Source organism: Cucurbita moschata, unplaced genomic scaffold, assembly GCF_002738365.1.
Source record: "Cucurbita moschata cultivar Rifu unplaced genomic scaffold, Cmos_1.0 Cmo_Scf00024, whole genome shotgun sequence".
Lineage (NCBI taxonomy): Eukaryota > Viridiplantae > Streptophyta > Magnoliopsida > Cucurbitales > Cucurbitaceae > Cucurbita > Cucurbita moschata.
Genome location: NW_019268540.1, coordinates 3093052 through 3107837, shown reverse-complemented (window position 1 = coordinate 3107837; position 14786 = coordinate 3093052). Strand labels below are relative to the sequence as shown.

At 35.6% G+C, this 14786-nt stretch overlaps 4 protein-coding genes and 1 long non-coding RNA gene across 9 annotated transcripts in view; 2 read left to right on the top strand and 3 right to left on the bottom strand.

Annotated features, from left to right (window-relative positions):
- The window catches only part of LOC111461211 (N-terminal acetyltransferase A complex catalytic subunit NAA10-like), a 2245-nt gene extending 1428 nt beyond the window's left edge, over positions 1-817 (bottom strand). For 2 of the 4 annotated variants that reach the window (XM_023104723.1, XM_023104722.1), the window contains exon 1: positions 26-817. In XM_023104723.1, coding sequence (XP_022960491.1) covers positions 41-703 — 663 coding nt within the window. In that variant the 5' untranslated portion in view covers positions 704-817 and the 3' untranslated portion in view covers positions 26-40. The other 2 variants (XM_023104720.1, XM_023104721.1) reach the window with 2 other exon arrangements.
- Positions 1-11472, top strand: part of LOC111461212 — a 14599-nt gene extending 3127 nt beyond the window's left edge. Inside the window, exon 3 of the long non-coding RNA XR_002713539.1 lies at positions 11457-11472. This is a non-coding gene — a long non-coding RNA (uncharacterized LOC111461212). The remainder of the gene's footprint in view (positions 1-11456) is intronic.
- Positions 1675-5662, bottom strand: LOC111461209 (F-box/WD-40 repeat-containing protein At3g52030). Of its 2 annotated transcripts, none has more exons than XM_023104716.1 (9): positions 5431-5662; positions 5092-5301; positions 4574-4628; positions 4231-4329; positions 3900-4003; positions 3509-3598; positions 2994-3133; positions 2541-2625; positions 1675-2227 (listed from the first exon to the last, which is right to left on the bottom strand). In XM_023104716.1, the coding sequence occupies exons 1-9, from the start codon at positions 5586-5588 to the stop codon at positions 1867-1869; spliced, it is 1302 nt and encodes a 433-aa protein (XP_022960484.1). In that variant the 5' UTR covers positions 5589-5662; the 3' UTR covers positions 1675-1866. The 2 variants fall into 2 exon arrangements, with proteins under 2 accessions (XP_022960484.1, XP_022960485.1); XM_023104717.1 differs by having other exon boundaries at positions 5092-5252; positions 5431-5515.
- LOC111461206 (serine carboxypeptidase-like 40) lies at positions 6642-10100 on the bottom strand. Its single transcript, XM_023104714.1, has 6 exons — positions 9351-10100; positions 8628-8735; positions 8264-8538; positions 7381-7853; positions 7139-7244; positions 6642-6983 (listed from the first exon to the last, which is right to left on the bottom strand). Exons 1-6 carry the CDS (start codon positions 9772-9774, stop codon positions 6822-6824), a joined length of 1548 nt encoding a protein of 515 aa, XP_022960482.1. The 5' UTR covers positions 9775-10100; the 3' UTR covers positions 6642-6821.
- Positions 11473-13473: 2001 nt separating the features above from the next.
- On the top strand, positions 13474-14385 carry LOC111461156 (protein BPS1, chloroplastic-like). Its single transcript, XM_023104654.1, has one exon. It carries the CDS (start codon positions 13474-13476, stop codon positions 14383-14385), a length of 912 nt encoding a protein of 303 aa, XP_022960422.1.
- The last annotated feature ends 401 nt before the right edge of the window (positions 14386-14786 follow it).

Genomic DNA, 14786 nt, shown 5'->3' with positions numbered 1-14786 from the left:
AAAAAAAAAAAAAAAAAGAACCCACCTCTGTTCCGGCTTTCTAATTAGCCTTAGAGTCCGCTTTCGATGCATTGCCCTTAGACTCTGCTTTTACCTCAGCAACACTCCCGGAATCACCGCCAGAACAACACCCACCACCATGCTGATGCCCGTGTCCATGACCATGACCATGATGGTGGTGATGGTGAGGATGATGATGGTGGTGGTGGTGGTGGTGGTGATGCCCGGTTCCATGGATTTGCTTTCCTTTAAGCTGCTTCCTCATATCATAAGCATCCTCACCATCCGCGTAGTACTTCGCCTCAATATCATGAATCTTATACCCCAAAGTCTCCGTATATAAATTAAAAGCAGCCCGATTACTCTTCCGCACATGGAGGGAGACATATTCCGCTCCATAAACTTGTTCCATGGCGTTCTGAGCCGCGCTCATGAGTTTAGTAGCTAAACCGAGCTTCCGATGCGTTCGTAACACAGCAAGTGAGGTAATATGTCCATGGCACTCGTTGCTTTCTTCCTCCATTTTAGCCAAAACGTAGCCGACGATCCGACCGTTGTAATCTTCGGCGACGTAAAGAAGCTGAGGCCAGGAAAGAATATGGTAGAAGTAGTATTTCATCTGGTAATTCTCCGGCAGGCAAAATAGGTTGCAGGCTTGCATTGCCATAAGGTCGTCAACAACCGCCTTGCGTATGCAGACCATGGTTGGACTGGTAATCGGAGCTCTCGGCGGAATTAGGGTTGAAGATGGAGAAATAATGGAGATCGAAATCGACGATGAAGGGGCGTAAACAGGGAGAATGAAATGGAAACAGCGAAGGGTGTTTCGGGTATTTGATCTTTGAGTCGTGAGAATTTGGGCCTTATCATACACCTTTTAGTCTGTAAAAATGAATTAAATTACCGTTTTAACCTCCATTGGTTTGTGATTTACTTAACCTATTGTCGTTTATTTTAACCTAGTCTTCATAATTAAAAAAATTTAGTTAATTTTCATAATTTGGATATGATAATTTTTTTTAGTTCGACATACCTGAGGAACCTAGAACTGTTAAAACGTTGATACATAGATACTAATGGAGTTCTTTGAGTATATCTATTGTCCGAAAAAATGATACTGTTAGTATCAGTATAAATGACTTTTCCCTCATGTTCGGCTACAGTGACAACCCTTGAATATCAAGCCACATAACTCAATTCCTACAATCTCCTGTGTTCGACTACTGCGGCAGTCCTAGTTCCAACAATCCCACGTGTTTGACTAGCGGCAACCCCTAAATCTCGAGTACATTGCGTTCCAATCCAATTCCAACAATACACTTTTTGGACCAAGAATGCAGGACTATTTGACATTGCATACTAGAACTTACTAGAACTCATTAAAGCACAATTCACATCCTATATTCAATAAAAATATTTTCTTAAAATATGTTAGTCACAAAAGCTATGTAGAGACTAAATTAAAAATAATAATAATAACTTAATTAAAACATATATACATATATATACACACACATACATATACACACACACATACATATACATATATATACACACACATATATATACACACACATACATATATATATATATACACACATACACATATATATATATACACACACATACATATATATATAAAGAAGAATCTTAGGAGCTAAAATAGTATTAATATTAAAAAGAACCCAAAATATTATCCCCATCCAGTGGATTGTAACCTAGAAATTTCACTGGAAATCAAACGTTGTATCTACATAATTCCACAATGCTGACCACAAAATTCATCACAAAAAAAAAAAAGTTACTAAAATATGTACAGTAAATAAGAGCAAAACAAAGAACCATGAATCCCAGGCTGGGGAAAAACTAGTTTCGAAACTTCCATAATCTAATGAACTTATCGTTGTGCGTTGTGACTATCTTGTTCATCCCAACGGCTAAGCTTGTGATCGGAGGCCTACTCCTTCTGTGTATGGCATCAATAGGAGTTTCATCTGACAGTCTATTTCCTATCCTTTCTTCCACGACTCCAACCCCGCTCTGATACGTCGATAACAGTCTACTATCCATAATACAACCCGACCGCACCGTGCCTGTATTCTGATCCAAAATACGTAGAATGCCATCTATTCCACCAACAGCCAAACTTGACCTGTCATTTTGGAGGTGTCGTAAAGAATATACGACATTCGGGCTCACTCGGGATTCCCATAAAGGTTTCATTGTCCTAAGAAATGTGCAGAGCTCAATGAGAGTATATAATTTGAAGAAAGGGACTAAAGCAGTAAATAAATAAATGACACGGTCCGAATTTAGAACATCATAGACAGCAAGAATTGTAAAATCAGAACGTTTCTTCCCTTCAGAAGTAAATAATTTCATTTTGTTTCAGTATTCAAACAGCAATGGAAATTCAATGTTGGTTAAAGCTATTCATTTCTTGGCCTGAAGCTATCTTCCATTAACTTATTGTTTTTGTTGGATACCATCAGTGACCAGACCAATTTACTGAAGTTACATCTAAATTACTTTTTACTTACCTGAGGTCCCAACAATAGACATGTCCGGCAGTTGATCCCGCAAAGACTAAATGTGAAGAAGCATTGTAACACATGGTCTTTATGCCTGCAAGCAGAAATTGTAATAAAATATACACTAAAACAAATCTGAGTGGAAAGGAATTACTTTTCGATATATGTACACGAAGGGAACGAACTAACCACAAGGAAATCTATAAATGTTCTCTAGTTGAAAAGAATTTTTTTTAAGTGCTTTGAGAAGGACGGTTAGATTAGCTATATGCAAACTACTTGAGACTGTTTGTTTACTTCAGATGTTAAACTACACTGCTTGAGTTGCTTCTATTCTTGTCTCTAATTCAGAGGACGATTTATCGTGTTATATTTGATTCAGAAAGTCCGAGACAGAAAATTTTTAAACGACGAGACAAGGAGAAGAGAAAGGTGCAAAAGTAAGACTGCCATATGCATGACCTATGGTATTTCTTGATCTAAGCATTGCTACCCGCTGATCAGACCGAAGACCCGATACTCCAATGTTTCCATGAAGGGAACCCCCAAGTATGAGCTGATCATCACCCACACATAAGCATGTCACTGGCCCAGGAAGCATCCTGCAATGTAAAATTAACAAAATTGGTGCAAAAGTCAAGATAGAAGTGCATGATATGTCAACCATTTAGGAAATTACATGAAACTAAACAAGTAATAAGAAATCCTGAAAATTAGTTTTCCATTAACCTTTGGTTCGTACCAAAATGGATCTCTCTTTTTATTCTAATGTGAAAATGTCAGCATGAGTGTTTGTGTGCATGGTGAAAGAAAAAGTAATGAATATCAAACTTGTGTGACGTTATTTTCACCAACTCAACTTCTAATGGTTGTTCCTCGTCTGTTCAGTCATTGCCGAAACTTAGTCTGTCAATAACCTCAGTCCAAAGAACAGGTGAAGGAGAAGTGTCATGTCATTTATATTTCTTCTGGTTTACCTGACAATTCTAGAGCATCTCCTACTATACATGTCGAATACATGAGCTGTTCCATCTCCACAACCAACAACAGCCTCCGGATCAAAGTAACTGTAAGCAGGATTGGAAGATTCATTATACAAATTAATTGAAAACAAATTGAGAAGACTCGCTTCAAGTCTACAAATGACTGTGGACCAAGGCTGCAATGACAATCATTCTTTCATATTATAAACATAAACTGGTGTACCAGAGACTATTGGATTGATAAGTTAAATTACAGGACAAAATCAATATAAGTACGAAAATATATGGATAAATTAAAATGTTTAAAACGTAATTAAAAAGAAATTGATGTTAAACAAGTTAGTTTTGAAAACAGATAGAAATTTATGGTGGTATTTCCACTTACCGCATACATGAACCCTCCACAAACGTACATTCACGCGAAGGAAATATACTTCGTTTCCCACTCCGACTCCATATGCACAAGTTTCTACCAACCAAACCAACAATCTAGGACAAGACAATGGCTAGAGAAATTAGATTTCATTTGGCAAATATCAGTTCTCTATTGGGAAATAATAAGGTTCAGAATTCCACCCAGAAAAGTGCTTAGTAACTGATGAAAAGGAAGGAATGCATCTACTCACCTTTTCATATAGTATAGCATGCTTTGTCAAAAGTTTTCTAGACGGGTAGCAAAAACATCAGCATACTTATAAGAGATACATTGATATTACCTTGCTCTCATCAAAATCAAAGTCAATTAGAGGCAGTTTCTCCGGAATGGAATATTCTTCCAGACATCTGAAGTTCTCCGACGACCAAAGTCTCATAACCTGGAATTGCAGAAAACATGAGAGCGTAAACAAGCTAATATCAGAATTGCAAAGTAATTACATCCCAATCTCTCATGCACGCTTGAATGTAATGTAGGAAGTACTCCATATAAAAGTACATGGCTATCTCTACCCGTCCACGCTCGAACTTTTGTTTATGATTCATTCATCTTCTTTTTTATTTTCTCTTTTGGAGGACTGGACAAATAAATAATCTACCAAATAATAGAGTAAGAGGCTATACTTTATCACCCACTCCTGTAAGAATCAAACCCATCTTCATTCGGCATTGTTCAGCCCTATATAGAAATCCATGTTACGTGAGTTATTATGCAAACCAAAAACAAAAGAAACGATAATCTGCACAGTAATACGAAATGCTAATGAGAATTTCAAAATATTTTTCCATTAAGAACAACGCAACAAAACAACCGACAAACACTTTGTCAGATTGTTTTGATTGTTTACCGAAAGGAAATACAAAAAGTATATTGATTAGAAAGATTTGTATACAGTAACAGGTCCGAGGATAAAGAATTATCATTTGTATACAGTAACAGGTCCGAGGATAAAGAATTATCAGCTATAGATAAATCCAGACAGGGAAACGTAAAACAGTAAAGTAAGGAAGCGATTTAAACTGAAAATGCAGCAATCAAACTCCTAACTTCAGATGCTCCATAACAAGTATGATTAATGAACAGAGGCAGTATATAATTCATAAATAATATCTAGATTGACTGTCCATCTTGCCAAAGTTACCTCACTGAATGGCCCATCCATTGAGAAACTCTTATACGACCTTCTTCCAACGCCAACTTGTGTCGTTCCATCGCTATTTCCTCTAAACATTCCAACAATGGTTTCTCCGAAGAAGCTGATACTTCGAAAGAGCTAGAAGACTCCATCTCCTGCTTCTGATGCTTCATGCAAAATGTTCGCAATAGTTCGGAATTAAAAATAGCATTATTCCTTCAAGAACATTCAAAAATTCGTTAGAGATATCAAATTAACGGGAAAAATAAACTGCAACTAAATCAAACAAATTAACCACGCTTTCTACTCCCTTCTTTCTTCATAGGTAACAGATAAAATGAGTACCAGGATTTACAAACAACTGAGCATCGAACCAAGTCGAAAAGGTCGAGGAACGAAAAGATTATGCACAAGATGTCGTGACTTAGGGAGTAAACTGGTTTTGCATCAATATTACTCCGCCTTCTCGCCGAGGATCGGTCGGCGACCGTTGGAGGAGCCATCGCCGGTGTTGTTCGGAAGCTGATTCACGGACGGGGAAAGGATTGGTGAAGCAAAATGCCAACGTCTGGAGAAGAAGCCCGGTGGCTACATGCTGAAGAACCTGTGTGGGCTTTGGATCTTGCTGATGGATACAAGGCCCATAGCCCATCTACGAATTTTAGATTTATTTAAAAAGTTGAAAATAAATCAAATTAATTATGAAATTCATTTTGATTCTTCTATTCTATTCTTTTATATATATATAAATAATTTTATAAATAATTTTAGCAATAAATATTCCATATATATATATATATATATAAATATAATTATTTACGTAATCAAATTATTAAATATCAATTTTCACATCCATTTAAAATAACTAAAATGAATGTTAATTAAAAAATAATTTAACTAATTAAATCTCAAATTTTAAAAGTTGAGATAATAAAATTGTAATACAGAACGTAATAGAACTAGTCGTCAATTCCAGCAACTGCTGCTCATCGTTGCTAGAGCTTCGGCTACTTCCTCCTCCGTCAAGCATTCCTATCAACTTCCTCCGCCTGGTCCAAGCTTCAACCTCTAATCAAGCTAATGACGGGAATAGTGACCTCCAAATTGGTATGATCTTGTCCAATTTGAGCATAAATCTTCGTTACTTTTCAATAGAGATAGTGTGTCGTACTTATATACTCGGAATCTCTCCTTTAATTAGCCGAATAAAGTACACCATTGAGTCTCCTTACGAACATCTAACACTATCATGACAACTCATCTTCTCTAAAGCACATTATTAGTCCAATAGAGCTCTACCACGGATCTTCACTATGACTACACCTTCAGGCTCACAATTTCTTTGTTCAACACTCGTAGTAGATTCTATTGACATAACTAAATTAAGATAAGGACACGACTTTGATACCACTAATTGACACAAGACCTCCACGTTATTATGGAGATAGTGTCACATACTTATATACTCGTGATATTTCATCAATTAGCCAACACGGGACTCGACGATCCTCAACAACCAATTCCTTCTACTGAGCCAGTTCCTTCAGAGATTTTCGACCATTACTTTATTGCATTCACATATAATTACGAGTTCTCGAAGCTAAAACAAAAACAATATACTAATAAATTAAGGGAAGATTACAAAGTTCACTCCAATTTAATTATTTATTGGTGACACATAAAATGAAGAATCTAAGATGAAAAATAAATTAAGAAAAAAAAAAAGGGAATTTTGTTTATGAGGAAGGGGGATGAAAAGGAGGGAGAGGCGTCCCTTGAAGGAAGTGTTTGATGAGGGCAAGCGCTCTTCTAGGCTGGTAGCTTGGCACTTCATGCCCTGCCCCTCTCACGGTTGCCAATGTCAACTCCCCTTCATACACTTCTGCATACCCTCCAACCTATACATTTCACCCGTTTCAATTCTTAATTAACCTCTTTTTTGTTCGGTAAAAATTAACGTTTTTATGACGATTTAGATGGGTTTAGTCTAATACTCGTCGTAAATTATAAAAATTTAGGTAAGATTTAGAAGAGAAATAGAGCGTGAAAGTACCTCGTTAGCCATAAACCATGGATACCAAGATATGTTGACGTGGAGATTCATGGAGTCGATGGAATATTTGGTTGAAGTAATGGGTACTCTTCCATCAACGTCACCGCTACACGCCATATTGTAAATAGTTAGTTACTACCATTTTTCCACCAAACAAACCCTACCAAAGACATAATCGTAATGATCATGTTTTTGGGTTTCTTTCTTCATACTAATTATTATAGATATGTTTTCGAAATTACCTGAAAACCCACACTCGCAATCCACTTTTTATGAACTCTCGTAGTAGTGGAATGACGGTAGAAGCACTATCGGACCAGCCAGTTATGACATCGCTACAAGGCTCCCAATCGTAGGAAAGCTTCGTTACGTTGGCGTGCATGGCTTCTTGAACCTCGGCCCGGTTCAAGTACGCAAAAGTGTAGTAATCAGTACAAGGGTCGTAGTTCATCACCGTGGCTTTTTTCGGTCGATCTGTCAAGTTGGTGTTTTGACAAATGGGATAGTAGATGTTGTAGATGTCAACAACACCAGTGTTTAGATCCACTGTGTTCATTGCATCAATGCACATTTTACTCTGTACTGTTGCGTCAGGAGAGAAGTCGCAAAAGTTTTTGATGTCGTTGGCTGTTCTATCGTGGATTAATGCGTGGGATGCAAAGAAGTCGTACATTCCAATTTGATCGGTTAAGTCATTGATCACTGCATTTCCAATCTGAAATAAAACAAAAGGGAATCATAATCAACGATAAATTGTTGTGTTCGTCCATAAATTCTTCCCATTCTACCCCGGACGTTTAAATTTCATTTTTTGGAAAAGTATTTAGTTTAAGATAAAGGAGGGAAAGCAGGTAAGAGTATGATAGGATGGCGCCATGGAAGGTGGGCAAGTTGGGCGGCGTGGGGCAGCCCCCACCGTCCCTCCCATCACTCGTGAGGGACTTTTTGTAGCTAACTACTGACACCAGAGCCTGTGCTCGTTGGCGCTCTGTGCGTTTCTTATGATTGGGCGTGGACCCAACACCAATTCTTTTAATTAATTGCATAATCTATAACTAATCTTCATTAATCTAATCATTAAACCCTAAACTTATTAACATAAATTAGTTTAGAACAGAGACTTACGATAATGCCTTTGAGGTTGATAATCGTCTTGCCCGCTTTCTTATTATGTGAAAGAATAGTGTGAGCCAACTGAGGGACGTAATGGCCGGCGTAGCTCTCACCAGCAATGTAGAAACTCCGTTGCTTGTACTCTGGAAACCTCTCCAACCAGTTTACCAGAAACGCGTAATTATCTTTTGCCGTGTTCTTGTCTCCATTAGTCTTGTAATCCGACGTCGTATTTGAATACGAGAATCCCACTCCAGTGGGCGACTCCAAAAACAACACATTCGCAACTAAATTCATTAAAACATTTAATATTAGTTAGTTAATAAAATACCAACCAGCAAAAATATATTTATATATAAACGAAAATAATACATACCGTGATTCCACGAGAATTTATTTTCGAAGAGGGTTTTTCCATCGCTACGAACGCGGAACGGACCCAATTCAGCCATGGCTCCATAGGCAAGAGACGAACACCCAGGACCTACACAACCAATCATATGATGACACGTTGCATGCTGTTTTTTTTTTTTTTTTTTTAATAATTTTAACTTCATCTTACATGTGACATTCAATATTTGCATGATATGCATCATATGATAAAATAAAATATAGATACAAAATATAATTAATGCGAATATAATACAAATAATAAGATATTTATTTATTAAATTAAATATTTTATTTTTTTAATTTGATAATATAATACACCATGCATACCGCGATATTCTCCAAGGAGTAGAGACGGTTACAATTAATTGTAGAAGTTTTAATTTTAAATTATTTAAAAAGTTGATGCAAAAAGAATAATAACAAAAGAAAAATTAAAAAACACGCGAAATTCTGACATTAATTAGTGCGGAGAAGAAGAAGCAAAATCATGATAATGAGTTGTTCTTGAATCTGTTTTACGGAACGAGATCGTTTCCGATCTGTTCTCAATTATTTGGAGAGAGAAAATCGTAGATAAGATGGAGAGAGAAATCGAAACAGAGAGGACAAAAGAAAACTAATCCGATCAAGAAGCCATCGATGAATCGATCTGGATTCAACGATTTTCCGATCAGTGAAAAACCTTAAATCGAACTTTCCGACGTACCTCCATTGAGCCAGAGAAGAAGCGGCAATGCATTCTTGTGATGAGGAGATTCAACGAAGTAGTAATAGAAAGCACGGCCGGCGGATTGATCCACAGTCACGTAACCGCCGTACTGCGATAACTTAACTCTCGGCGGTTGTCCTGGTAAGCGTTGGATTTTGTCTCGCCGCTTCAGTCCAGTCTGATCGTAAATCTCAACCGTTTGCAGGTCATCAGCGTTTTGATCAAGAACTGCATTAGGATCGAAAAGTTCAGATGAAGCAGCGGCGTTTGAGTTCTTGAAGAACTTCGATTTGTAGAGCGCGTCTAGGGCTTGCTTCTGGTTCTTCGCATTGATTTGAATCGAAAACGAGGAGAAAACGAAGAAGAAGAAGCAGAAACAGAGGAGATTTGAACTGCCGAATTCTGAATTTCTCATTGCCATTGCGGATTTTTGGTACTCTGATCTGTTGAAACAGGAATTGCAGAGGAGTTAAATAGACGGAGATTCGGAGATTTCGATTCTGGATCCAGACTGTTGAGTATCTGGATTATCTCTCGGTCTTTAGAGATTTAAAAATGACGAATATCGATCAAGAGATTGAAAAATCGGCCATGAACATCGGGTTTGATAGAAATAGTCGAAGCGGAAATTAATTAATTAATCAATTAGTTGACTGATGATGAGATGAAATGTTGTCTCACCGCCAATCATGTTGCGCCATGTGAGGTCGATTGAATTTCATGGATATTAAAATGCCAAGATCAATCCGCGGAATTATTGGAAGATGGTGAGAGAATGAGAACCGTATGATTTGATCACTTTGATTCTAAAAGTTTAAAATTTAGTATGACTAGATAATCCGATTCTAAACGAGTTCATATCATCCAATAATCCGACCAATTTAGAAATATTCAGTTTAAATTAGAAGGGTTGGGTTGAATTTTTTGAAAATCGAAAAATTTAGGTTGATTCGCAAATTGATACTAACCTCGAGTTCATATGATCCAATAATCCGAACAATTTAGAATATTCAGTTTAAATTATAAGTGTTCGGTTGAATTTTTTGAAAACCGAAAAATTTAGGTTGATTTGCAAGTTGACATTAAACTCGAATACCTAAAAATAGGGCTACAGCCTAATTTAACCCATCTTACTTTTAAGATTATAATGAAAAAATAAGGATATTTGACAGTTATCAGATACGCTATCCCTTGTGACTATTTGATATAGTAAGATTTTTTAAAATAATTATTAAAAAAACAACCCGATAATCTAACCCAATCAAACTCGAAAATAGAGGGTTGAGTTGGGTTAAAACAACCCGACAATCTAACCCAACCAAACGTGAAAATTTAGATTGGTTAAAAAAAAAAATTCGGAACGATTACGTATTATTATTATTATTATTAAAATGAAATGTAAATTAGCCCAATGAATATATTTTTTAATAATATTTTTTTAAATATATTGAATGATAAATTAATTAGAAACGGTTTATATCTATCAAAAATCCATTTTCAAATTAACAATTTTTTAATTTTTTTTTTCAATTTTTTTTAAGAAAAAAACGAAGGGAGGATAGATCTATGGTTATTTTTTTCCAAACAAAATTTTCAAAAAAAGAAAATAAATTATTTTTATATAATTAAAATAAATTGATTTGATTAATTTATCATTTTCTAAGGAATATTAAAGAGGAAGGGTCATGGGAACCAATGATAGGCCAATAGTGTGTCCACATCAAAATTCCTATATAAATATTTAAATAAATATATTCATATTTAATGCCACGTGGAAAGTCATGACTAATAACTTAATATTTTATTATTATTTATGGATTATAATTAAAACATTTAAAAATCAAACTTTGAATTTAAAAAAAATGTTTTTTCTTCTATAATCTATTTACCTTTAATTATTATTATTATTATTATTATTATTTACGTTTTTTTAATAATATTATCGAAATAAATTATGTAGAAAATAATTGATTGAAAAACTTGCAAATTAAAACCAAGAAAAGGCAGACATTTGGTATGGCCTAGTCAAGTGGGAGTATGTTCCAATAATATATAGAAATTGACCTAACAAAACCCGAACGAATTTTGTCGATTACGTTGTAGACGAAGAAGAAGTACTTACACGGACCTAACCAAAGTATAAAAATTATTTTAAAATTATGTTAAAAACAAAAAATAGAAATGGGATCCAAACTGCTATCTTGTTTATTAGGATACAAATTATCTACTAATATACTAATATCTAAAAATAAGTGAAAATTATCTTAGATTTTTTTTTTTAAATATTATTTAAATTTTTTAAAATTTAACGGATATTTTTATTAATTTAACCCAACTAAAATAAAATAATTAAAAAAATGTTAAATAGTATTTTAAATTTATTTTTTAAAATAAAACAAACGAACGAAACGTGATATTAAAAAAAAAAAAAAAAGAATAAATAAATAAGAAGTGGATAAATACAAACCGAAAGCTGTTTTTCGTTGTCCACACGCGTTGTATACAACGGCTCAGCTCACAGCTTTTCTTCAGTCGGTGGGTTATAATTAAATACTCCAAAATTTTATAAAAAAAAAAAGTTTACATTAAAATTTATATTTTATTTCTTTCATATAATAAAAAGTATTTTTACAAAAATAAATAAATAAATAAAAAGTGCAAAATCTTTCAATTTTGAACCATTTTATGTCTATTAAATACAAATTTAAATTTTATGTATAATATCTTTGTCAATTATGGGATATTTTTAAAAATTATAAATTTATTAAATACAAAGTTAAAAAATTTAAATTATATTTTAAGCTTTAATGTTAACTCTTTATTTTTCCTATCAATTTATATTCCAACTTCCTCGCAGCAATAAATACTTGGACAGCCTCCAAATTGTTCGTTGCCTTGACCGCGTTTAAAAGTCAATTTTGACCAAATAAAGAAAGGTCAGCGGTTTTTTGAAATAATTAAATATAATAAATTGGAGTGGAAAGAGAAAGCTGCGGTATTCCACGTGTTGCTTAATCAACAGCCCACAGCTTTTTATTTAATCCGTGGATTTATTTATTTTTCTCGTCGACCTTCTAAATAACAAAACCTTATGCTAAATTTTCGATTCTCGGTCCTATTTATCTAATTGGTAGAAATCTCTTCGACTCTCGTCGTTCTCTGTTTTAAACGATAAATCTCTACCCTATTTGACGGCATCTCTTCTGACTCTCGTCGTTCTCTATTTTAAACGATAAATCCTTGCCTTGTGCGAAGGCAGATCCATATGAGATAACAGTGTATCTAGAAACAATGCGTTTCGATATTAGAACAGTAACCAACAAACGAGATTTTTGAATTAAAATCACAAAGCTCAATATTTGAGGCAATATTTTAATAAAACTGTTATTTTTCGGGATCGATCCCAACGAAACCAAATGACTAGAAAATTTTCGTTCCTCAGTGAAAATCCAACCAAATGAAACCAAGTTTGAAATTCTTCTCAACGTGTCTTATATGAAATGGGGATCGAGAAAAACTTTCCAATGCCTTTTCAAATCGCATTTCGGTATCACTACTATCATTCTGCTCCGATTGGTCGATGTTGAGTATTATTGAAATGATTAGTTCCACGTAGATCATGAATTTACGAGTAAAGAACAATATCTTTATTATTACGAGACGTTTTGAGAAAACTAAAAGCAAAGTTAGTCGAGCTTATGAAGTGAACAATATCATAACAACGTTGTAGAGAGTCGTGATTCGAAAAAACCCGTTAGAGAAAATGCCAATATTCTTTAAATATAAGAATGTAAAATAGTATTGAAAATTAATCCTTATTTTAAAAAAAAAATTAAAAATTTATTATTAAGAAAATGAGATGGGAAGAACACGATGAAATCGTAAACTTGACGCGAACTTGAAAAGTAAGCATTAAAATCATATTTTAAATCACAAGAAAAATGATTCAATTAAACAAAGCAGTCAAAGCCACGGCGCACGCGGATTTCCTCTCCGGCGGCTTCCTTCTTCCTCCACCCCACCTTCTATAAATTCTCAGAACGCCACCGCCCGCCATTGTTAAACACAAATCAGCACAACAAAACCCTTTTGATTTCTGCAACTTTCAGCTCCCTTTGTAATGCTGCTTTTGCTTCAATCCTTCAACAAGCACTGTTCCAAGTTCTACAATCATCACCACAGCCGCCATGGAAACAGAGCTTCGTTCTCTGTTTCTTGTCTTCAGGCCTTCGATGCTGAGGTCTCGTCTTGTCTGAATCAACTCCTGTTGTCGAGCTCCGATTCGACAACGTTGTCTTTTCATTGGCTTCTTCAGCTTCTTCAAGCTCTGCCTGTTCTCCACCAGGCGTTTGCCAAATTGGTTGTCGATTTGGACTGCCCTGTTGCGAAATGGGGCGCCGATTTGGTTGATGGGTATTTGAATTATAGTTTAAATTTGCTTGATCTTCTTAATTCCGTCAGTTTTTCTTTATCCCAATTGGGGAATTCGCGGCTTTCCCTTGCTTATGCTCTGAGTTTGGTTCGGAGCTCGCCGTTAATGGCGGTGGCCCGTCTGAAACCCATTGTTATGAAGAGGAATTTTATGGGATTGGAAAACAGAGGAATTGTGGCTGATCGGAAGAAGGGTTACTCCAGCGAGGAATGGGCGATTGAGAGAGCTTTGGCGACAATGATGGGAATTGGGTATTGGGTCTGTGGGGTTGTGATTTCTGGTTGTGAGGGAGACTCGACGGCGTATTTGGAGATGAGAAGATTGGCCGCCGGCGTGGCGGTTCCGGCGTTTAAAGAATTGGATTCGGTAGTTTCCAAGAAGGGGAATGTGCCAGAGGAGGTGAAGGAGGTGAACTGTGCGGCGAAGGAGGTCATTGGCAGCGGCGGCGGCGATGGAGAGGCGGCGGAGGAGATGAGGAGGAGATTAGAGAGATTGGAGAAGGCGGTGGAGAGATTGGTGAAGGAGGTGGATGGAAGATTCTCGGAGGTTCTCGACGGAAGAAGCCGATTGCTTGATGCTTTCAGACAACCCAAACATTAAATCGAGGATGTTTTTTTTTTTTTTTTTCCCCTCTTTTGTTTGATGTTTGGTTGAAATTGTAAAATATTATACAGAGATAAAAAATGTTTGTACCAATAAATCCCAAAATTGGTGAACTCAAAAGTAAATAAATAAACTTGGTATACTCAAATTCAATAGTTAAATTCAATATAGTTCGTTATGTTCTAATGTTCGAGATTTGATGAATGTAAATAGCATGTAATATCATAATAAGTTCAGTGGTAATGGCTCGTTTATTTTCATGAGGCACTATGGCGAGTGAAATTCAGCCCCATTTTAACGACTCAGATCCACCGCTAGCAGATATTGTTCTCTTTAAGCTTTTTCTTTCGGACTTCCTCTCAAGGCTTTAAAACACGTCTGTTAGGAGAAGGTTTCCA

Coding starts and splice junctions, on each gene's coding strand:
- LOC111461209 (XM_023104716.1), bottom strand. CDS start 5,588: ATGGCTCCTCCAACGGTCGCCGACCGATCCTCGGCGAGAAGGCGGAGT. Junction 3,134..3,508: donor AGATGCTCTAGAATTGTCAG/GTAAACCAGAAG, acceptor TTTACATTGCAG/GATGCTTCCTGGGCCAGTGA. Junction 2,626..2,993: donor TAGATCAAGAAATACCATAG/GTCATGCATATG, acceptor TTCTGCTTGCAG/GCATAAAGACCATGTGTTAC.
- LOC111461206 (XM_023104714.1), bottom strand. CDS start 9,774: ATGGCAATGAGAAATTCAGAATTCGGCAGTTCAAATCTCCTCTGTTTC. Junction 8,736..9,350: donor TCTTCTCTGGCTCAATGGAG/GTACGTCGGAAA, acceptor TTGGTTGTGTAG/GTCCTGGGTGTTCGTCTCTT. Junction 8,539..8,627: donor TAAATTCTCGTGGAATCACG/GTATGTATTATT, acceptor TAATGAATTTAG/TTGCGAATGTGTTGTTTTTG.
- LOC111461156 (XM_023104654.1), top strand. CDS start 13,474: ATGCTGCTTTTGCTTCAATCCTTCAACAAGCACTGTTCCAAGTTCTAC.